General features: G+C 41.1%; 1 protein-coding gene across 1 annotated transcript; it reads right to left on the bottom strand.

The window, feature by feature from the left end:
• Nucleotides 1-1131: 1131 nt before the first annotated feature.
• OPRM1 (opioid receptor mu 1) lies at nt 1132-24765 on the bottom strand. Its single transcript, XM_062640754.1, is given in 5 exon segments — nt 1132-2667; nt 8938-9458; nt 10405-10757; nt 24264-24682; nt 24685-24765. Coding segments are annotated over 5 exon segments (1413 nt in total). The 3' UTR covers nt 1132-2628.
• Between the last annotated feature and the right edge of the window lie 184 nt (nt 24766-24949).

Here is a 24949-nt window from a genome sequence, read left to right as displayed (position 1 = left end):
AAGCAGCATACTCTTCAAAGCAGTCAGGAAATTTATCAGAGAACCTTCAAGGCAGTTGTGTCAGTATCAGTTGATTGCATGGTATTTTTTAAAGCTAAGCTATTAATATACAGCATAACCTGTTAAACAGTATGTATCAATGCATGTTGCAAATATACAAGAGACACAAACATTTTTATTAAAGGTTTACAATGCAGATACAGAAGTTGTCTAGTAATATGCTACTTACTGCGAAGCACTAACAATGAACATTCAAGTCTTCTGGAAAAAAACGACATTTTATTTATTTTTGCTAATGTTCTGCTAATGAAATTTGCTTTCTCATATCCTTAGACTATCTAGGCTACAACAACATTACTACTGCTAAAAATATTCACAGTCAGGTTGCTCAATTAATTACTGGACCATTGAAACCGAAAATATCTTTAATAATATTAGGCTGCCTGTTGGCAAGTCATAGCATTTTGTCTATGAGCTTCATTCCATCCTAAATAGAGAAGAAAATAACAGTTTCAATTTATTATGAAAATTCTGTGAAAGCCGATGAACTTTTGACTAGTCATGAAGCTATGATTTTAATGAAACATATTTCTGGTCTATCGACTAAGACTTTTCAAATATAATTCAGTGTAATTCAGTTTCATGAGGTGGTTGTATGTGAGCACAGCAAACTACTCAGAAACCATCAGATTGTAATGACATGTATGATGTTAATCCATTTGCATTTCTTGCATATTCTGTGTTCTTGTTACCTAAATAATACTGCTGTGGAGTACAAAACAGTATATCTAATTCTTCCTGGTGCCTGTCCTTTTGCCATTTAAAAATTAGATGCAGAACCTCTTACAATGGTGGAGACTCTGGTTTAAACTTTAATGCCGACTATGAGGGGATCCTGCTAAACTAATGCAAAACTAAATATTAAATCCCTATGACAGCACAATGGAATTTTCAATAGAAAGGGAAGGGTTGGAGGAATAAGGCACTTCTGAACTAAATATTAAATCCCTATGACAGCACAGTGGAACTTTCAATAGAAAAGGAAGGGTTGGAGGAATAAGGCACTTCTGCTATACCTATTTCATATTCTGCTGATAATACAAGGCTACATATTTAGCTGCAACACAGTGATGAAACTCAAATATTACTTTTATTTACAACTTGCAAGGATTTAGCCTTCAATCTTTATTACACAGTCCATGGCAGAAACAAACAAGTTCACATTAAAAGCATACTGTTACACAGATTTTAACTATGAAAATAAGAAACACATTTTGGCTGAAGAAATGAAAGACAAAAAAAACCCTGTTCCATTGAGTTATATTTTAGAATACATTTAAATTCACCAAAGTACATTTTCCCCTGATTAACTACTGATGATTTATTTACAAAGCAAGTAACAAATAGTGGCTAGAAAATACATTTCACCACAAATTATCTAAATGGGTATTTCTATTTTTTTGTACTAGAAAACAGCTAAGGTGGTATTTACTTCATTACAGTGTTTCTTTCATAAATCTTTATGTGTTTCTCCAGCTAATACAACATGGGAGATGCAGACTGTATTACATTAGTTAGAAAAACAAAGAGATTATGGGTTTGGTTAAGAAAAAATTTAATGCCTAGCAAAAGATAACTTAAAAAAACTAACACACCCAAACCCCACAAAAGGTCTAATGCATTAACTGCTCAAAGTACTTCACATAGGGACATACAAATTCAGAATCTTGCTCACAAGGCAGCTGAAATTTAAGAAACTACTTGAAAGAGAAGTAGTCATCAGCCTGTGGTAGCTCTGACAGGCTTATAGATAGATTTCTATTCACATAGGAATTTGTTAATAGAGTCTATGCTGTTTTGGGAATCATTTGACAGTCAACAACAACATGGAATAATTTCATTTACATATCTCTTTTAGAAGAAATGATAGCTCATTGTTTTGATTTTAAAGTTGGGTTGTGGTTTTTTAATGTGAGAAACAGAAGCAGAAGGTGTTTTGGTTTTCTAAGTGAGCACAGAAAGAAATATTTTCCCATTGAAATTGTGGAACATGCAATCCTTGTAAGAGCAGATCTCTTGAAATGCAAATATGTTGTTCTAGATGATCTTGTGAGACTTCAGCACACAAATAACCTGCACAGAAAACATCTCCACAAATAAATATTAGAAGTAAATTGAGTACCCAACAATATTACAATTTTATTTCCCCTTATTCCTTATCATTAAAAGCTCACCTTCATTTTCCAAACTACACTGTCTAGCCTTTGGATTTTTGTTCCCAACCTGTTTAACACCTCTATAACTTGTCAAGAGCATGTCAGACTGCTACAGGTACAGTAGCTTTGTTTTAGCTTAATGTCTGTATTCCTGGTAAACATGACTTTTGAACACTGGAGACTGGCAAGCCCCCGTATTTCTTGGCTCTGCTTGCTGTTAAGTTCCTGCTTCTGTTATGCGCAATGTAGAAGTGCTGCAGAAGCAATTTTTGACAGAGTGGAAAAGCAGGCACTTTCCTCTGGTACATTTTTTAGGGAAAGCGTATCCTACACATTCCCATAGCATATGCCCCAGACACACTGTGGCACTGGTGTGCAATTGGTTTGAGAGCTATTGAGGCAGGAGGCCCTGTCACGGCAGTGGAGTAGTTTCAGCTTCTTGAAGTTCCAACTGAAAGGAAAGAAATTGCAAATACAATGAACATTTACTTGATTTCTTCCCACCCACAATTTTGTGTGTGTGTTTGCATGTGTGTTGTTTCAATTTTTTTTTAAGAGGAATTCAGTTTTCATTTGCAGCTATTGTCCTGCCATATACAGCTAAACAGGTAGCCCAGAGAATAAGGCAAGACTATGCCTTTGACATGAAGAAACAAAAGGCAGAGGAAATGATCATAGTAAAATTTCATATCTGACCTTCATAGTCAAAGAAACATCAGAACTGAAATTTAAATTAGAATTAAAATATATATCATACCAAGACAGTTATCTTTTTAGAGGGGAACTCTTGATGCATTTTGTGAGTATTGAAGGATTTTGCTCCATCCCTGCATTCTTTTTGTAGCAATAGCAGGGGAGTTAGTATTTTAGGTTATACATTCTGTGTTCACATCAGCATGTTGGCCAACTTCTGGATTTGCAGTTAAAGTCTAGCTTAAATTCTGTGTAAGATGGATTTATATCAGCAAACAAACCTAACAACCTCTCAGCCCTGTTTGTCCACAGTATCCATGTTATGTCCTATTTGCATACAGATGTTTTCGTCAAAAAAACTGCTTACTGCATGGCACGTCTTGAAAGCTGGCAACCTTTTTTTATTGTCCAGCAAATATTGGCGTGCAGCGCTAGAATCAGTTTAAAACAGAATGGAAAACACTGCAAATAAAGGATTTACAGTACGTAACTGAGTCAGGTGAAGCCTGATAGAGAAAAGAGAGGGAATGTGCTCCTGTAAAAGCAATGGGACACGGGTAAGGATTTTGGAGCAGGGAGAAGGAAAATGCAGTTTCTAACTGGATTGCTTTTCAAGCACGGTCAGGACAGTGAAGACTGTTAGGACTTCTGATTGGGAGATATACTTCTCCAAGGCCACAACATAACTGAAATGCTTGTTCAATTTCACATGCTATATTTAGGGATTTTCTTTATTCTGTATTGGAAATATATCTCCTCAGGTCCTTTTGACCTTTTGCCCTGATCCTAAATGTGAATGTCACCGTCTTTTGGAGAAGTCCAGACCCAGGAATGAATTTTGAAGTCCATATTCACCTATCCTTATGGATTAGATAAAAAAGCATTTCTTTTGATTTTTTTTACCAATTAACTTTTTCTGATTTGTTAAGAAAAAAATTGAAATGTTTTGTTTCTCGTTTATTCTAATTCACAGTTTAAGAAATGCCCAAAACACAGGCAACCTTAGAAGTCATTTAGTTAGTTATGGTCCTCATAGAACAGTTTATTCTTGTTACCTTTCATGAAATAGTCTGATGAACACATTCTGTTTTCTCTGCTACCTAGAATATTCATGAAGGGCCGATCTCAGTGCAAATCAGCTACAAAAGAAAGCCCAGTTTTAAGGATCTGTTGAATTTAGACATGCTTTCCATAGATGTCATTATCTTGCCAGAAATGGCCTTTATGAGAAATCAAAACTTTATAATTATTATTGAAATACAGCATTATTGACAAAGGAGATATGTCTGTTTTGTCAAAAATACACAGAAAGGCCATTCTCTATTAATACAGGTAGATGTGAATCTGCCAAGGTTTGGAGTGACAGAATCTGCCCAACTTTTATCATGATTCTGCATAGGACTTGCCAGCATTCCCTGTGTTTGTTTGCAATCTGTCATATAGCACTGGGAAAATTAAAATGTAAGAATGTACTTTCTTCATTTATTTCATCAACGTGAAAGTAACTTTCATTTTTTCCTTGTTTCAACTAGTTTTTCCTTAATATCATTTTTATTTCTATGCATAGCTGCCAGTTGAAGAAATAAGGGCAAAACTTTCACAGCTGAGCACAAATGGAACCACAGAATGGTTGGAGTTTGAAGGGATCTTAAAGATCATCTAGTCCCAGCCCCCTGGGCAACCTGTTCCAGGGCTACCCACATGTTCCAGGATGCCAGGACTTCTGGTTTATGAACATATTGGAGGCCTCATTTTCAGCATATATGGAGGATTTGCAACTTCCATTATGGTATTTAGACACATCAGTGGTTAAGGAGAAAGCATGCGAAGCTAAAATTACAAAAAAATAGAATCATAGGATGACTAATTAGTCCTGGAAATGTGCCTACACATAATTTGCTTAGTTGCTTGGGTACATTAAGGTGAGGATGCTACAAAAATTTAAATGGGACAGAAAAAAATTATCTCAGTGGAACAAATTGTATTTCTCAGATTTCTGTAATTATTAATAATTCATTTACCTAAGTATTTAGGATTATTTTTTAATTAACATATAGATGTCAATAAAAATAAGAGGTATCTGGAAAACATTTTTCAGGGAAAAAACTATCAATTAAAAAAAAATCAAACTTATTCTCAGAGAAATTAATACAGACTGTCTCTGTACATCTGAAGTAAAAGCTATTTCAGAGTAGGTTTTTGCTACACCTTGCTGGCAAGTTCGTTGTTATGAATCAGATTAATGTCAATGACATCAAAAGAACCTCAGCCATTTGCAAAAGCTAGTATTTGTTTTTTTATTGCCATTCCCAACTAACATTGGGTCACACAGAGATAAGCTCAAAGTAAGAATGTTTGCTTTGCCAAACTACTTTTCCAGAGTTCCATCACTTCTAACTCTCGTTCTAACTCTTCAGGCTAATGCACTTATAAGATTACATATGCCTACCCAAAAGTTAAAGTGAACCATGCCTTTAAGCTCACTTTAGAACAAACGTAACCTATGCATTTTACTGCAAGTTAGTTGAATGTAACACAGGATACATTCCCCTGCAGATGTGAAACATCTGTCTTACAGCTCTTCCAGTTTTTGCATACCTGGTTAGCCACTGTCTTTTCTCCCTCAGAACTGTGCTGCTCCACTCAACACCTACAATTTCTATAAATGCTCACTCCATCAGTGTTACGGATCAGATGCTATTCTGTGCAGGTGAAAGAAACTGCATTTCTGGAGGAGTTTTGAACTTGTTCAGCTCTTCCACTTTTTGTATATGCGGAGAAAACAATAATCAGGCTCTTAATCTAAATCTTTGGTAATGTCAAAGAACCATAGAGTAGGCCAAGGGCACATGATAAAGCAAATATATGATGTTTTCTGTTACTTTTCCACTGATGATAGAAAACAGAGTTGTTCCTTCCACCAGGGAATGCTTATTTTTAAGCGCTGTAAGAGTGTGAGGCCTTAAGCTGTTCAGTGATTGAGTGCTTGCAGTTCTCATTAACTTTGGAACAAGTCAAGAATTCTCACTTGGCAAAAAAGCAGCTTGTAGAACATCTGTTTCTTCGAAAATGACGTGTAGTGTGCTGAGTACTATACAGCATTGCAATTAGAATTCACATCAAATGCTCTCCAAGGCCTTGTCTATACGACAAAGAGCATGTCAAGTGTACTGACATAGATATATTAGCTGGACTTTCTCATACAGAAAGTACTTACCTGTGAAAAGAATGCCCTATCAATAGAATTTAGAAAAGCTCACTGAGCAAACTGTGGTTTGCGTTTTAGTTCCTCTCCTTTTTGTTTCCTTTTCTGAGAGCAGAGGATGCATTCACCCTAGGGCTTTTTCTGTTTAAAAAATTATAATAGTAAAAAAAAATACCAGATATTACACTCGTAAGTGTTATCCCAGAGAACATGTTTAGGGCAGATTACTCCTACAAAAGTGTCTGTCATTCTGCTAGTAGCAGACAACAAAAATGTTGTCTCCTACAGAATGTTTGCTGGGAAAAAAATCAACAAAAAACGTTATTTAATATTCAAGTTGAATGTTATGAATGCATTCTACAGATGTTGTGAAGAGTGAGAAAGACTTCACCTGATAGCTGGTGTGATTTACTCCAGAGAGCACAACAGCAAGATGGCTTAGGTCTGCAGTGGGCAAATATCTGCACATCTAGATTATTCTGCACATCTAGCAGGAATAAACCAGTGGCAGCAGCTGCCAAAGCAAGGACTGCAGGGATGGTGATAAGGGATGTGAAATTGCTCCCATTTATGGCCACTTTAAATTCTTTCAAATACCAGACCATGCAAAGAGACCTATCTACCCATCTACGAGGACAAAGCTTTCAAGTGTTGCCTTCTTCTCCTCAACCTGCGGGAAAATGGATGGCTAGTAGCTAGGAAGAGCTACCAAAGTAGTCAAAGCTGGGTAATAAAACAATTTCTTAAAGCTCTGCACACACCCTTTCTGTTCCAGGCATACTGGCTCCTTGCTTCAGTTTCTTTCCTTACTGCCTCACTCAAACATCATTGCTAATGTTCCCCTTTCTCTGCACTCTCCCTCTCACCTCCCTTTCCCTTCAGTGTCTTCCCATTTAACTTCTCTTTACATATGTTCATCTCAATTTTTTTCACCACTATTCCCTGAACGGAAAAAAACCCAATCCAACCAACCAAGAACTCAACTATGTGATTAGCTTCCTCCATAGTACTACAATAACGCTCACTTCACTTGCTTCATCCATCCCTCCCTCAGCTGGTGTGGGTCTAAAGATCTTTGTGGGAAGGATCATCTTCTGTGTTTAGTCAGTGCCCAGGGAAATAGACTTAATTTCACTCAGTCTATGGACAGTACCACATTAATCTTTGCTAAGAGCAGAAGTTTAGAAGGCTTCAGTTATCCTAAAAATAGTATAAAGTTACATAACTAAATGCAGAAAATGGGTACATATACACTGCATTGTAAAAAGTCAGAATTTTACTAGTTATAGATACAATTGTGGTGTCAGACACATGCAGAAAATTGATTCCACTGACAGTTACAAATACATTATTAACAGTTGAACCTAACAATTTTTTGCTACACCTAGTAACTACTACACCTATATATATACATACGTGTATGTGCCTACCTATGTCAAGTTTGGCAGTTTTGCTCCACCACCAGAATGTGCCTAAGTACTGAGCAGGTGCGAAGGGATTTCACAGGACACAGTTTGGCATGTAGAAATTGGATGCTGGTGAACGACAGTACCAACTGCAGACGCTTAATAAGGTTTCTCCCTTTAGCCCTCCACTTTTCTGGAATGATTACTGTTTTGTCTGTTTCGAGATAGTAATGTTCTGATTTGGGCTTTTACGCAGCAGCTGAGTGGCAGGCATGCAACTGCTTTCATGAGAAGCCATTGACTTCTGCACCTCGAGGAGGGGGCTAGCTTGTAGATGATGTGGCAGCAGTGAGAAACTGGTGCAGGAGCAACCTAAGTGCTGCTGGAAGGTCATACAGCAAGGAATGAACTAGGCTTTTTGCCATTTGTTCTTCTTTTTAATGAACTGCAGGGACAAGTCAAAAGTTTTCTAGCGCCTGTGATGTGCTTGAGTTGCTTTCATGAATGTTATGATTTGCTTTCATGTTTTGCTTGATGTTCCCTGAGGGATAAGGATTGGAAATTCTCAAGACTAACCACAAGAACACAGAGGCTGGACATGTAACAAAAGAGCTTCATTGTAAAAGCTAAGCAATAGCCTTGATAAAAAAAAAACAAATATCTATTTCTCTTGTATCTGCTGTGCTGTAAAATCTCAAAGGTTCATACTTCTCAGAGGCTTTTTCTACATGGAAAAGGTATATGATCAATATATCTTATATGGCAAAATGGCACAATATTCCTTAACATGTGTGTATATATTTATATTTTTATATACATCTCTCTCTCTACCTCAAAATCCACCTTAGCCAACACAGATAATTATCTGATCCAAGAACTGAATGTAGACAAGCCTTTGCCTACTTCTTGTATGTGTTCCAACACAAACAAGGCCACACAGGCCTTCTTTGTACATCAGTCAAAAATGTACAAGCCCTGTTTCTTCCCTTTCTTTATTCACTGCTGCAGCGGGAGAAGAAGAAGTGTCTGTTCTCCCCCACTCCTGTCTCCATCAGCAGACAAGGATTCTGAGTAGAAAAATCTGTGATCTCCAACTGGTTTTAAAGCAGCCACCTGTTGTAATCATCCTGCAAATGAAACACCGTTTTGCATGCTTTGTATATGCATGCACACTGGACCCAGTTATGCAAGGTACTTTTGAAAGCCCTCAACTTCTGAGCATCAACTAGAGGATAGAACAACTAGCACCACACAGGACTGGGGTCTTGTGTATGCATACACCAATTTCAAACATAACCTTGAAGGTGTTTAGACCTTCAAATAGCTACAAATCAGTATAAACTGTAACTTCAGAATACATGTCATCTCCAAGCTGAAGGCCTGGATCCAGAGATGACATCTCCACTGCTAGTCATACCTGATGGTTAGTCCTGTCCACAGTGTTGGCAGTGGATGCATGGTCACGAGTGTTTTGTCGTACTCGGGTGGAATTTTGCTGCTCAATGGTTGAGGAAGTGGGGATGCAGAACTCTCTGAAACACCTTTTGAAATTCTCATCTAGAAATGCATACAGGACTGGATTAAGGCAGCTATTTGTATACCCTAGGGCAATACAGAAGTGCCAGGAAACAGTCTGGAAAGTAGTCTCTGGGATGTTAACCAGGGCTTTAATGATGACATAAATGTGGATAGGAGTCCAGCAGACAATAAACACAGCCACCACTACAAGAACCATCCTTGTGATTCTCCGCAGGTTCCTGTCCTTTTCTTTGGAGCCAGACAACATGCGAACGCTCTTCAGGCGTAAAATCATCAGCCCATAGCACACAGTAATGATGAGGACTGGCATGATGAAGGCAAAGATGAACACACAGATTTTCAGGAGGTTCTCCCAGTACCATGCAGGGTGGGAGAATGTTAGTGTGCAGTCAATAGAGCCTGGAGAAAAGGGAAAACAGCAGGTAAGAACAAGTGGGTCAGTTTTTCCTTTGTTTTTCTTTAAACTGTTTTTGTTATATATCATAGGCAAATATATGAAGATTTACTAAGTAAACAGATACAATGAAGAAATCCATGACCTGTCATTGACACAAACACTGATAGGACACACTGCTAGAAAATATGTATGAAGTGTGAGTTACAAAAACAAAAGTGAAGTAACATGTTCTCTTCTGCATTTTTTTGCTTGGAATTGCATATATATAGGACAAGAAAGAGTTGAATTGTCATAAATGCTTAAACTTTGATTCATTTTCACTTTCAGTATACAACCTGGTGAAAAGAAAGATGGTTTAACCATGCATCTATTCAGAGTCTGGGCATTTCAGGGCAATGGGGAAGAGAATGACGTGACACTTGGCAACTGCAAAATGGAAGGTCTGGATTTATGTTGAGATGCTATCACTTCATGGAAAGTCTTTGAACACCAGTGATCCCTAACATGCTCTTTGTTCTGTATTGCATCCTGCCAGACTACGTGCAATACATCTATGACTGCAAAGTTCAGTGGACTATCCTGGGCAAAGTACGGGCTTCTGTAGTGCAGGGCAATGCATAACTGCTCCACAGCAGAAGGCAGGCAGGCAGAGATACTTTTCCAAACACTATAGTGACTGCATTGGGCACCAAGACTCACATGGACCCCCAGAAGCAGCTGGAGCTGCCTGCTATATAAGACAGATCATGTTCAGTGATGTATCCAGTCAACTACAGCCAGATGCAAAATTGCTGAAGGGGTCCATTGGTACTGGCACCTGCTCTAGGTTGGAGGTCAGAAGTTAATTCAGTGCCTCTACAATTAAGTGAAACAATGCAGAAATGAGTTTCAACATCAAAATACTCAATTTTGATAATCAGTACTCAAAGGAATGAAAGCCAGACTTACCATGCCTGTATTTAGTGGTTGCCATGAACATAACTGGCAGGCCAATGGCAGAAGAAAGAATCCAGTTGCAGACATTGACAATTTTGGCATTTCTAGGGGTACGGAAATCAAGGGCCTTAACTGGGTGGCATACAGCTACATAGCGATCCACACTCATGGTGCAGAGTGTAAAAATACTGGTGAACATATTATAGTAGTCTATGGATATAACAATCTTACAAAGGATGGTACCAAATGGCCATGTTCCCATCAAGTAATTCACACTCTGGAATGGCAGGGTACTTGTTGCTAGGGCATCTGCCAGTGCAAGATTGAAAATATAGATATTGGTGGCAGTCTTCATTTTTGTGTACCTAGGAAAAAAAAAAAATCAGCAAAGCATGTAAATGACCACAGCTAACAATGTTAAACAAAATTGAGTCCAGTACACCATCTGTAAAGAACTTCTTTCAATCAAACAAGAAGACAAGATGATATTAACCATGTTCATTGAATGCATCAATGGAACTACCACTCTGGGTGGATCCTGCAGCCCTTTGCTTCAAGTGGGAATGCTCGCTCTGCTCCACAGTACCTACTTTGTCAGAAGAGACTTCAACATCAATTGCATACCTTTCTTCCTAGGTCTGTGCTGCTAACAACCCCCAAACCACTTCCTGAATTTTGAATATGTCACACTTCAATCCCAGCTGAGCAGAGGGAGCTTTCTGTTTTAATTCCAAATTCCTTCTTAGTTTCATCACATATTTGTAGAGCCCTTCACTGTTTCAGGTCTGTTGTGTCAGTTGAGCAGTACTTGAGATACGCTTTTTATGAAAATGCTATACTTTTGCAGTGTTACAATGACTGTACTGTTCCTGGTCATGCTGCCCTGCCACCCTCATTGCTGCCAGGGTTTCTGGGCACTGTGGCCACCTGGCTTTCCAGGGGTTGTACGGCTTGCTCATTTGATAAAGCTTCTTTCTGTTTCTGTGAAATAACCAGTACTGTGTCTGATCAAACATTTTAAAGTTTATAGAGAGATTTGCAAGAGGAATAGACCATCTGAAAAGATCTTTCAGGCCAGGGAAGACAAAGAGTAATATACAGCATTTAATGTTCTGGGCTTTTTTTCTGTCTGATCTCTTCAGAACATGAGTCAGCTGCAAAAAAAAAGCACCCAGTGACAGGGCTGTGTAGGCACATTTGGAACTTTTTTGGTAGGGTGTGGAGAAATGCAGACTTCTTGCTGAATGGATCTAGATGGCTTCTATGATATACATCTGAAGAACTTTGTACTGGCTTTGTTCTCTTATTTTCTAGCACTGTGCTTGAGGAGCCACTAACAACCCTAAATTCATTTTAGGTGTTTCATTGAAAAAGATTGTTGAGTAGACCCAAGCTCTTTCTTGACTGCTGCCTTGAGAGGTTATGATCTGAGCATGATACTTCAAAGCTTTAAATCAAACCTATATTCTAAAAGTACTCTAAACCCTTTTCTTACAGAAGCACTCCATGTATCCAACACCACTGTAACATTAACTTGGGAAGAGGTGGATGCTGCATGCATTCACGCTTCTCTGTGCTGGGATTTAGAAAACATGTACAGGAGTGCAGTTTGGGAGAGGTACACAATAAGCTGCAGCTCTAAAAAACAGTTTGAAGGGAAGAGAAAATATTTTCTGGGCAGTTTGCTGGAGAATCTTGCAGAGGAGAAATGAAAACAGCAATGTTTTCATATTGACTTTACCATTACCGAGGATGAAAATGTTGTACTAAGCCTTCTTTTCACCTTGTCTCCTGTTTATCAAAAACAGTAGACCTCTACAGGTCTGACAACAGATTCAGAACTATCTAAAATTGTGCCCAGAGAGTTAACCTGGAGGTTTGATTGCATTGTGAGGTGCTCAGGCAGCACCAGCAGTGGAGGGAGAGTGGCTCTCATTTCTACACATAGAAGAAAAGGTGATGAGGTTACTGGGCCCTCATCCAGACTGCTGACCCCTACTCATCCCTTAGCTGATTGCCCTATCTTTATGGCTGGACATGAAAAATAACAGTCCCTCTCTGTTATTATGAATGGAGCTCTTCAAAGCTTCCATCTTAGTTACTATTATAGCTTTTGTTAAATATCCATCTACCTATTTGAACAAGCAGCACAAAAATGTCCATCATGCAGGCATACATGTGTATGTAATGATATTTCTGCACTTCGGAGGGACTGGATTTTGTATGCAATTAACGTCACAAGAAACCTGTATGATATAAAATAATAAAATATTGTGTTTATAGCATACTTTTTAACAGATACTTCTTTCATGCTTTCATTCAAGGCAACTAGAGAATCTAAAAATGAACAGATGTGTAAAAAAAGAGTCTTAAATGTAAACCTGTGAAAATCTGAATGATGGTAGTTAGATTACATTGAAATTTCAGCATGTAAGCCACTAAGTATATTACATTTTGTATGACAGTGAGCAAGGTTGCAAGTGAAGGCAGAAGTTGGCTTTGGGCAACATTACTTTTATTTTTACAGCTCTAATAGATTAGAGAGACTATAATAGAGGATTACTAATAGAGCAATTAAAAGAGCAGTACTGAGCTAATATTCACCAAAAAAAATACTGCTCTTGATAAATAGTCAAATTAATTATGCTCATAACACTGACACTAGTATTCACTTTCTAACTCCCTGATGCAGGTTTTGTATCATACAATATCTACGTTTATGAAAGCATTTTTTTGTTGGTACTTAGTAGATGACAGATCAGGTTTACAACAGTAAGAATATACTTTATTTCTGTTTAGTTCTGTAGGGAAAACTCAGTCTTGCCTTCATCTTCAACCCAGCAAAGCTTTAAAATATACTTGAAGTTTGAAGATCTGAGCTCTAGAGCCCTCTCAACTGGGATTGGCTTGGAATAAGATAAAGCAAAGAGAAAAATATGCAAATCCTACTCAGTCACCACGTTCCTAGCATTCAAGGGTAAATAACGTCTTGAAATTACCTCTTCAACTGGCAGCCCATGGGCCACTTGTAGTTTGCAAACCAAAGAAAACGTTTGCCAAACTAACCTAGAGAGACACTCAGCTCCATTGCACAAAGTGAAACATCTTGAGAAGGAGCCACGAGCACCTTCCCTTCCACCTCACAGTCATGTGACAAGAGAGATGTGAGCACATCTTTGTGCAAGACACATGCCACAGCTCTGTTTCTGGTCTACAGACTCCAAAGGTTTAGTCTCCACCTTATCACCTCCAAAACTTTTGAAGAGTTTTTTTTCTTAAAGCTTCCATGGCTCAGAAGTAAAGAACAAGTAACACAAAGACCATCCCTTTTCTTAAAAAAAGAATAAAATTTTAGTTTGCATTACACTTTATCAAAAGCTAATAGACACAGTTGGTATACTGCCACCTGAGTCTTGTCCCTACTGCTTCTTGGACAAGCTCTTTACATTCTTGTGGATTATTGAAACATATCCTCTTCCAGACCCTTCAGCCCTTCTACACCAGATCAGTTTTATAGTTTCCTTGTACCACTAGGCTTGTGCAAAGTAGCCAGAGGCCCATGTTTAGCCCAGTTAATACAGTAATACATGCAATTATGAATCAATTTTAAAACTTCTCCTATGCGAATAACAACCATGAGAAGAAAAGCAGAAACAGCCTTTTGCACATAGGAAATGGGCTGGCCAATGATAGATTGGTAATAAGTACTTTCAGCAATACAAAGGCATGCAAGCTTTTGCCCCACAGAATGCTAATTTGGAGACAAAGACTACTTCAACTGATCTGTGTTTAAGCTCAATGCAAAATGCATGAAAAACTGGCTTAATTACAGGAGATCAATTGCAGAACCCAGTAGTTCATGACAATGTTTGGCTGCTGAAGGAAACAACAGCCAGCAATTAGGTCTTGCATACAGACGACATGATGTTAACTCTTGTTGATGCTTGAGGAGATGAGGTTAGCATTTCAAATTCATGTTCTCCTTGCATAAATGACTTGTTAAACAAACGAAAAATCATTATGTGCGTACATTAGATTAGCTGAGGTCTCCTTGGGTGGGAGGATATAAACATGTGAAGTATGCCTAGTGGAACCAATTTAAATGAACATTTATTTCCATAGCTTTTCTGGTGCATCTTTATACACAACTCAAAAACAACAGGAAAGAGGGATTTTTTTTTTTATGTGCTTGTGTGTGTGTGCTTTCCTGAGATATACTTTAAGTTTTTGTTGAGCCCTTAAAGCTTTGCAAAGGTCATGTCATATCCAGGACAGGATTCTATGATTCTAGATACAGTCTGGAAAAACCCTCAAAAAATTCTTCTGTTTGCCAATCCAATTAGAATGTTTGACACTGAAATGAAGTCTCAGCTAGGCCATATTCTGGAAAGTACCTTTGAGCTAAAGAGTCTCAAATGATGGACATAGGTGATGGCTATCTCATTTTTTTGTTCTTTTTCTTTCTTTGCATGGTAGTGGGTTTCTATAGAATGGAAGACCCATACTGTATCTCAGCCACACATAAGACTTGTGCTGTGGCAGACTGTTACCTATTTAATTTTGAAGACATATATATTCTGGATGAGTCTAACTTACCTGTCTGGGAGTGTATGATTTAATCAACATGAAGATTTATTTTTGATCTTTCTATTCATGAGTACTTCAGAATGCTTATGCCTTAAGCCATTAAATTCAAGAACTGGGTATAAGCACCATGAATTTTTGTACAACCCTTGCATGTTATTAGGCAGTCAGGCCAACCAGACTGGAGGTTCCACACTGTGGTTATCTACTCATTCTTTTGATTTATGTTTTTCTGAAGAGGAAACCAGCAATCAAATGAAAAAGCCCCAAACCTCCAAACCTCCAACAGATATAACATTATAGCAGAAAATGTTCATACTTGGCTACAATGAAATTGTGAAATCTGCAGCACAGTCACTTACTTCCTGCACTGATCCTGAGTTTGGGGTAAAAGCTGAACTGGGCATGAGAGAAAGGTTTCACTGCCTTTAAGAAAGACAGAGGCAGTGGCTGTTTCTTCCTGTTAAAGCCTTGCATCCTGACTCCCAGCATGGTGCTACCCAGTCACTGCTGTGACCTGTGATGGTGTTTAATTACAGAGATGAAAAAACATATGAATATCAAGCATCACATCAGGTGTCAAGGCATGACACAGTAAGATCTAAAATCCCAAGACCCAATTATTTGACATACTTGGGAACACAGCAAGGCCTTCACATACAATATGCTGGAGCAGCCTTCCCCTCCCTTCCTCACACACCAGTAAGGAGATGTCCATTTTTTGAAGGGGTTTGAATGTATGTGCTGAATGTGGATCTGAACATAGGGCAGATACCTACTGGACTGTAGTTGTTTCAGCTGCTACCTCTTTTCTCCCTAACACTTTGTTCTCGAACTGAGAAGTTCATTTTTCACTTTATTCTCCTCCACAGCACAAACGAAATTAAGCCAGAATTTCACCAAGGTTTACTTCCCTTGGGTTATTTTGCTAACATCTTTAACTTCTCAGCTTGTCTCTTCCTTGCATAGGGGCACTGTCAAGGGATGTGCAGATCCATCAGCATTTGCTTACAGGACCCAGGCAGGTGAAGTAACCAGAGCAAACAACTTCTCATGGCTCAGGGCCATCTCTCCTGTACTCAGCACCAATTAGCGACTTCTCTCAGACCTCAGCTTTGGGAGAGCTTAATGAAAGCCTTCCAGGCAGAGTTAACTTTCTTCAGACTCTGGTGCCAGTCTTTTTGGGAATGCTGTCGCACCAAGAGAGCTGAGAGAACATCTGAGTCATCCTGTTTTCAATTAATTACAATACTGTGTTGGCTTTGGGCTAATACTCACTTGTTTTCTTTAAGGCTGGTCCTGCTTTTCTGCTGCTGGAAGGTATCCTATAGAGGTCCTCTTTCTGCTCTTTAGTTTAAATCAGTGAGTTTTGTCCCTCCCCAGAGAAAACAAAGCAAGCTTCTTTCTTTGTGAAAAATAGTTATTCTGGGAAGGAAGGCCGGTCCTTTCCCTTGATGTCTGACTGAGAGGATTAACAAGCAAGGGTATTACTTCAGACAGAAAACACAAACTCCACAGCAGTTGCAACAGTTAACTTTTTTATTACTTCTTTCTTATTATTTTCATGCCTTTTTTAATTACATACACATGCAAATTATCCTGGCAAAAATCTGTACAAGATAAAGGTAATGTGATTTCATTCTTTCCCTTTTTTTCAAGAGGGGGGTGTGTGTGTGTGACACCAGCTGAGAACAGGTTTTCATACATATATCAACCTGCCGCACAAAATTTTTGATGTTGCAATGTCTTACAGCTCCTATTACCTTATTTCCTTTTTCTTTTCCCAGACACCATAGAAAGCTACATAATGATAAAAACCAAATTACAATAGTATGTATGATCCAATGCCCAAACAGTCATCTGCTGGGACACTTCCTTCCCTTCCAGCCTAGGGATGGAAATGGGAGAAAAATTATCTGACAATTATTCCAGGATGTAATCTGGCCTGCTAGTTAGGCCACCTCTATCTGAGTGTTTGTTTGCCTGGTGCTGAGACATATATGGGTCTCCAGTAAAGGTCGCTGGTTTTGCTATTACTGTGTAACACTTGTCTCTGGAAGAAATCAATGGTGCTAAAAGGCTAACTCCAATATATTGCAATTATGCAGCAGTAGGTGCTTTTTGCTGAAGTTTTTGCTTTGCTAGGAAGACATGGAAATGAAAACTATCATTGTCTTCAACTTAACCTTATCCCCTCTGCCTCCAGGGAAGCGTGATTGAGAGTAAAACCACTGACTGTATCTATGATAGCTGCAGTAGCATTTTTCTAGGGTGGACAAGTTAACAGCTATTTTCTCTGGGTTCCAGGTGCTGGTGCCCTCCTCCTGGTTTGCAGACTGATCACCTCAGGTGAGGACTGTATATGAAACATCCTCTGCTCAGCAGGGAAGCTGGCAGGGAAGCTTTTGATGACAGTTTTACTGCTAGTAGATGTGAGATCCTCAAAAATATAATGGGGAACAGCAGTGGTAATCCCTCCTGATCAGACAGTATCAGGGAGGTAGCATGGGGCTCAAGGCAAAGCCATAGACTGTACAGATCAAAGTAATGCTAAGTATACAAGGCATGGTCTATTGCATGCATGAGACTAGGAAGCTGTTGAGTGTGTCTGGAAAGCAAAAGAGGTGAGACAAAGGGACTGGAGAGACAATAAACACAGAGGGAAACTTGCCTGCGACAGGGGAAAGGAGAAAGCAGGCAATGGTAGAGGCAGATACGACAGAAAGGAGAACAGTTATGGGTTTTGACAAGACCGTATCAAAACTACCGGGAATCATGGATGACTAGGATGAGATTGTGCCTGAAAACAGGGCTCTGAGGGAGGTACCAAGACCTTCACCTTATGAAAAGGATTTGGGTAACTGGCTTCTTGGATGATTGTCCTATAGAGGCGGCACATCCCAGGGCTGGAGGTTTACATCACACAAGGGGAAAACCGGAGAAGATACCCTAACTGCTGCTCCCTGTTCCCTCTTAAGAAAGAGATTTCTCTCGGCTGGGATTGCTCCATGAGACACAACGAGGAGGAGATGGTCTGTTTCACACAAACATTTTTGTTTTGAAGTTTTATTCCTCATCTGAGATGCAAGATCTTACAGCTGATAATTGAACACTTCTCAGTAAGAAGGTGGAAAAAATATGCTATTTCATGTCTTTCACAGTTACTTGATTAGCTATAGACTGTCATCCCTACCTTTTTTCATCACGTAAATTCAAAGGAAGGTATAAATAAAATTTAGAAGTGTTTAAACGAATGAATGAGAATGCTTCTTAACAACACAGGTGGGCTAAGCTGTGAAACTCCTTGCTAGTGAACACTGTTAAAAGCCATCTTCCAAAAAAAAGAGCAAGGGCTTTGAAAGATAATGACAGCATCCCCATTTATAATACCAGAAACCCAAACTCCATGGCATAAACCAAAGAGGACTCAGATGGTTATAAAAATAACTTCATTTGCGATCACTCTAACCATAACAATTCAGAAAATAGCTGCTTTTGGGTTTCAAAAAAATATAATGAGTAGATTTGTATTTTCAGAGAATCATAATTGGAATCATAATAAAAATAATTTTTTTTAAGTATCTGTCAATCAGAATCTCTACAATATCCACCTTAGGACACCCAAGCTTAAAAATAACCAACTTTGAATTTTTAACAATGCTTCAGGATTCTGAAATTTTACGTTAGAGAATATTTGTTTCAAAGCAGCTCTGTTTAGGAGGGTCAATATTTGTGACCTTTTATTTCCAAATTTATTTTTGATTCTAATTTTTTGAGGACTGCTGCATGTTAGAGAAATCCACAAAATCTACGGAATAAATGCTGATGCAAAGTGCATCTTAGAAAGTCTTTTGACAGTCTAACAGACAGTTAGAAGGATTCTTACATAGTGATGCTCCTGTTTCTTCCACTTTTGATGAAAGATCAACCCCTGGCTATAGATGGAAAAGAGGTTAGTAAGCTAGACAATGAGTCTGAGCCATCTGGGCTTACATCATGTTACATCTGAGATTTATGTAAATACGTCACCTTTTGATCTAGAAAAAAATTATAAAAGCTTTCAACAGTGTTCAGCAAAAGCTACGCCTGATGATTTGAAAAAGTACTGTAAGTTAAAATGAAATAAAGCAGTACTTCAGGATTATGTTGCCTAATGAGCTCAACAGTAATTAGCTTGCTAAAAATTACATAACATATGCTTACAATATTTTCTAATTTCACTGAAGCCATGAAAAGTTGGTACAATTTGACTTATTTCTATAAGAAAATTAAAACCAAATCAGGTTGTGATTTGTGTTTAACATTATTTTTCATGGGAGCCATTATCAAAATGATACTCCAGGAGAAGTGCAGTGGGATCAGACTAGCTTTTTTAAGAGTTACTGAGTGAGAGGGGATGTTTTCTGCCCAGAAGTGCCTGGTGGCAGCCACTAGCAGAGCAGGGGGGTCTGCCTCTCCTGGACCAGGTATGTGTCCCATGTATGACAGCTTACTGGAACTCAGGCCAGGGTGGCACAGAGTCTGGAGACTTGGGCTACAGAGCTCTCACTCATCCCACAGCCACTTCTGCTTCCTCAAGGAGATGGGGGTTATCCCCAGGTTGCAGGTTCATGTATTTTCAGGCAAATTTTGACCATGTCTGTATTAATAATAATTATTTTTTAACAAGAAAATACAAAGGTATACATGCCATTTTAACTGTCCGATTCTCTTGATCTTGGGGCAGGGAGGGGAGCCGCTTGCCAAACAAACACTTACTCACTAGCAGAGGTTGGTAAACTTCCATCACAAACAGTGTGCAAACAGGGACACCTCAGCATAATATGAGATGCTGAGCGAGGGTCACCCTCTATGCTGCTCATCTAATTCAGCTTCTATGCTGTTCTTGACCAATTCGACTCTCTCAGTTGATCTGCTCTGGCTTCTGCTGGTGAGCAGCATCAATTCATAACTGGCATGACTCATTAAGGCTGCTGTGACTTTACTTAACAGCTCTTAGCAATGGGGTGAAACCCTTGCATAACAGTGGAACAGGCAGGGCACACATTTGCACATGCAGTGCCATCCAAATGAAGAGAAGGTCTTGCAGCTGTGGACAGGAAAGAAAAGAATGAACATTACGCATTTCTTGGTTTCTAAGTTCCCTGATCTATGCTGCTACAAGAGATGCCATTGGCCTGCTTTCACACTGCATCCATAACTCCATGTCACTTTGCAAAGTATCCCTGGTTTTTAGAAAAACTTGCTTTGCTTCAGCCACTTTCAAGCTTGTGATAATTTTCAGTTTATTCCTCTAACAGACTCTCTCTGTTTTCTGTCTTAAGACCTTTTTCCAAATTCCTCGCTTTTCACTTTTTGTGTATTTATTTCTCTGGTGATATCAATTCTTTCTACAATGGAAATTTCACTCTCAATTCTCTTCTACTTCATAAAAGAGTTTTCCTAAAGTGTGAGCTGGGCTGAAGTACTTTCAGTACTTCATTGCTTTCTGTCTGTGTCCGACTGCAGTGACTTTTCCAGATTAGATGATATTTCAGTCACAGCTCTTTTTTTCAAAACACTATTAAGTGACTGTTTTCAGAAATACAAAAAGAAATCTCTTTGTTCCAGAGAGGACTTCTTTTGCTGGTCCATGTTTTTATCTATTTAAAAGCAGATTAATTGTTTGCTCTAATGAAATATGACATTTCCTTCCGCCTGTGAAGGATCACGGAGAACCAGAGGCCCCTTTGTTTATGGTATGTGACAAAATTAATAGCAGAGCAATGAAGGAATCACTTTTGACTTGAGTGACTTTAGCGGCTGTTGGCGGAATTACAGTCCTCTCAGGGCACTCGGCATCACAGAGGCCTGGGGCCTCAAGAGAGCTATTCCTCTCCACCAGACCGGCAATGCTGAAGATTTTCATCTATGATCTATTATAGTTTTCCAGCATATTGCCTTAATCACAGGGCATATTCTTCTTCCTACTCTAATGTGTGACTAATATCCCACTGACTTGATGAGAAAGCTGGAAAAGCCTATAGATTATGGTGTATATTAATTCACTGCCACATGGTACTAATCGTACACTGTCATGATGTACTCTGCAGCAGCTAGAAGCAGCATTTGCTGTTGACACAGCCATAACAACACTGTATTCATATCAGTAATTTACACTTACACAAAGCACATGAGGAAAACAGGCAATAAAAAAATCTACAGATTTTTCATATTACAGGCTGGCAGTAACACCTGACTATTACTGCTGTCACTCAGAAGGCATGTTTTTGTACTTGACAAAAGAAACAGCTCGGTGTCAGTAACATGGGGTTCAGTCTCACACACTACAGCTGTAACACGTAAGTATTAATTCAAGGATGAAAGTATTCAGCTGAACAGGAACCATTTGGGAGAATGGGTAGATGAGAATGCATTAATTATATATATTGAGGGATGTATAAATTGGAAATCCATGAACCTGCTTTTCATGAAGACCCTGATTCCATATCAATAATGACAATACATTTCTAACTCCCTGATGGACATGTCTGCTTTCTGATCTCCATTTGCCCCAGCTGGGGTAACAGGGTGGCAGTGTGGACTGATAGTGACAGTTCCACAACAGGCAAGTACTTAGAATCGTAGAATTTGCATGGTAAATAAGAAGCATAGACTTGCACTGCTCTGGCTCCAAACCCAAGGATCTGCTTCATGTGGAACAGTTTTAAGAAAGTTTATAAGAATAACAGAATTATTAAAAAATATTACTAAAGAAGCCAAGCGTTATATATTAGCATGCAGCACACTGAATATGAAGTCGCTGTTGCTTTCATTGGGGCTGGATGCTGAAAGGTGAGTAGAGGAAGAGTTTCAAATATCTAAGCACGTACCTCCCAACAACTAGTATTTTCAAGGCAAACTAGATACCAATATCACTTTCAAATCTTATTTCTCAAAATGAATACAAACTTCAGTGTTTTGTTCTTTCTGAGCAGACATAGTGTGAAAGGTAGATAAAGAAGGGGAGCTTTTTATGATGCCAAATTCAGTCCAGCAAAAGGTTTGGCTACTATCTGTAGCAGGATCCAAGGATGCACAAATGTGAGCACACATGCTCACCATTTCATGCATGCGCATATGACTGGGAATACTGTCATACAACACAGGTTGAAACAAAATAAATCACAAAGTTCCCTGCTGCTGTCAGATACACTATACCTACAGAGAAGCACAGAAATGAAATGCATTTTTATGTTGCTTAAACCACAGATCCTATTCAACCATTAACATGCAAACTTTTTCATCCCAAACTGTAAACAGACACTAATTGGGAAGGAACCAAAAGCTGTCCTTACACAGAGGACCTCGGTTCAGTCCTGCCTTTGCTATAGAATTCCTGGATGGTTTTGGAGAAGCCATTTAATTCATTTGTGTTTTCCTTTGTAAAATGAAAATCTATTTTTGCTTTCTCCTATTTCTACTAGCTTTTGTTTTTAAGATATAATCTCAAGCAAATATACTTTCTTTAGATAGATACCTAAATGCAAGTGCCTCATTCAATTTGGCTTTGTGGTACAAATGTAATTCAATTAATTAATGTAAGAAATATAAACCTAGTATGGGTTATGTCTGATATAAATTTGAGGGACAACCTGTGGCATATTTCTCTGCTGACAGCTACGCTGTCTTTGTTAGTGTGCATCTGCTTTTCCTCCCAGAGGAATATATTCAACATGGCTCAGTTGATTGCAGTCATGTCCCTGCTCAGAAGCCTTTTCTGCAGCACAGAGACAGCTCGAGTCTCAGACTGACCAAAACCACAGTGCAGAGGAGAATCTCCACTGCTCCATGCATTCAGAATGCCGCCTCTAAAGTACAGTTAAACCCACGAGGTTCCAAAACTACTGTAGTTTGAACCCCTGATGCATATTATGTGTGTTGCCATCAGATCTCTGAGCTGCACAGCATTTGCAGTGACATCTCATACATGCAGGAGTCATCCATCCTCCAAGGCACTCCACCTTGACCACTGTCCTTATCTCTGGTTTTCCTCAGCTCTGGCAGGGCTGCACCCACCATGAGGTCACCCTGATGCCAGAGGCCTGCTGGGCACCAACCCCTGCTCCTGCCCGACAGCTCCCTGCGGCCACGGCACCTATCCCCGACAGCTGCTACCCCTATTCCTTGGGAAACACTGCTCAAAGAGAGAAGGGGCATCTTCTAGGCCTGGGGAACCTGGCAGTGCTGGGGCTGCCCCGGAGGGAGCGCGCCCGTGGGGCACCCCGCCAGCAGCGCCCGCTGGGCTCTGCAGCGCTCAGCGTATACTGGATTTGGAAACGACGAGCTGCCACGAAGGACGGAAAGCTTGATCAGCCACATCCTGTGGCTTCCCGCCGCCTCGCTCCCGTCCCACCCCGCTCCCGGTCCCGCCGCTCCCGGGAGGTGGCAGTGTGTCCCCACGGAAGCGCCCGCCCCGCTCCCAGCGGGCAGAGCCGCCCGGTTAATCTCACTCTCGTTTTCCGCCCATCTATGGACAGGGAATTTCTCGCGCGTGAAAGGCAGACTTGTGAACGATCTATAAAACACTGGTGGGCTTCACGGTGAGGGAGCTGCTAAGTGCTGCAGCTCAGCCGAGAAACCGGGTTTACGGACAGTGGTCGCGATACTGGCGTATTTATTACACGTGTATACGCATGTCTGTACTAATACACACATAAAGGTGTATGAATAGAAACATATATCAAGACTTGGTGCAGAGGATCTATAAACTCGGACAGAGAGAAGCGTTTAGCCGCGATGCCATTTACATTTTGATTATGCGTTTAGGGTGGAAGACGCGTGGATGCGTGTCGAGTGTCCGTATGCCACTCCAAACATGCACACTCTCATAGGCAGCGGCTAAGGTCCCTTTAAATCCTCCCTCCTCAGCGGCCAAGTGCGGGATTCGGGCCTCGTTGGCCAGAGCAGCTCTCAGAGGTACTGCAGTACGGAGGGTCCGTAGAGCATCCCTGGACCACAGCGGTTTTTGAGGACCGCCCAGCCCAGCCGCAAGTTTCCTCACGGCCCCGCCGCAAGTTTCTTTTCCCCCGTCACCCGCTTTCTCAAAAGCCCTCTTCCCTTTCCCTCCTTTCCCTTCTGGGGCAGGAGCCCCTACGAACCCCCCAGCAAGAGCCGTCGCGCTGCCTGCCGGAGCGGGACCGCAGCATCTCACGCCGGGAAGCCGGCATCTGCCCGGCTCCCCGGGCTGTGAGTCCGCCCCGACGGCAGCGGCGGTGGTCTGCGGGGCAGGGCGGGGCGGCACTCACCTGACGATGACATACATGACCAAGAAGTTGCCGAAGAGCCCCACGACGCAGACCACGGAGTAGAGGGCCATAATGGCAATGGCCGTGACCACCGAGGGGCCACCGCCCGCGGGCGCGCAGGGGCCGCCGCCGCCCGCGCTCCCGTTGGCGCCGCCGCACGGCTCGGACCGGTTCCAGCCCGCCGAGGTGTTGCCCCAGGCTGCCGACGGCGCGGCCGCGCAGGGGGAAGCGGCGGGGCGGCAGGCGGCGGCGGAGGCGTTAGCTGCGAAGGGCACCTCCAGGGCGCCGGCGAGGAGCGGCGCGGAGCCGTTGCCCAGCAGGTAGGCGACGGCCATGGTGCGCAGCGGCGTCAGCGCGGCCACCGGCTCTCCGCGCCCGAGTGCTGTCGCGGTGCTGCCGCGGTGCGCGGTGCCGCCGCGGTGCGCGGTGCCGGGGAGGCGGCGGCTGCGGCGGCAGCGACGCCCGCCCCGACGGAGCGCCCAGCCGCTGGCTCCGGGCACATGTGTGCGGCGGGCGGGGCGGGCAAGGGAGGAGGGGCCCGCAGCGGCGGGAGCGGTGAGGCGGCTGGGAGGCGGGGCTTGCTGTCCCCAAGCTCCCCCCCAGGCCCTGTGGGGCACGGGCAGCCCCAGGCGCTGTCACCTCCAGCGATGAGTGGAGCCGTCTCTGGGCGCGCCCGGTGCGTAGCG

Source organism: Pezoporus occidentalis, unplaced genomic scaffold (assembly GCF_034315485.1).
Source record: "Pezoporus occidentalis ecotype Australia unplaced genomic scaffold, CSIRO_AGI_Poc_V1 ctg67, whole genome shotgun sequence".
Classification (NCBI taxonomy): Eukaryota; Metazoa; Chordata; class Aves; order Psittaciformes; family Psittacidae; genus Pezoporus; species Pezoporus occidentalis.
The sequence above is the reverse complement of the archived record's forward strand: the minus strand, read 5'-3'. Positions and strand labels throughout refer to the sequence as shown.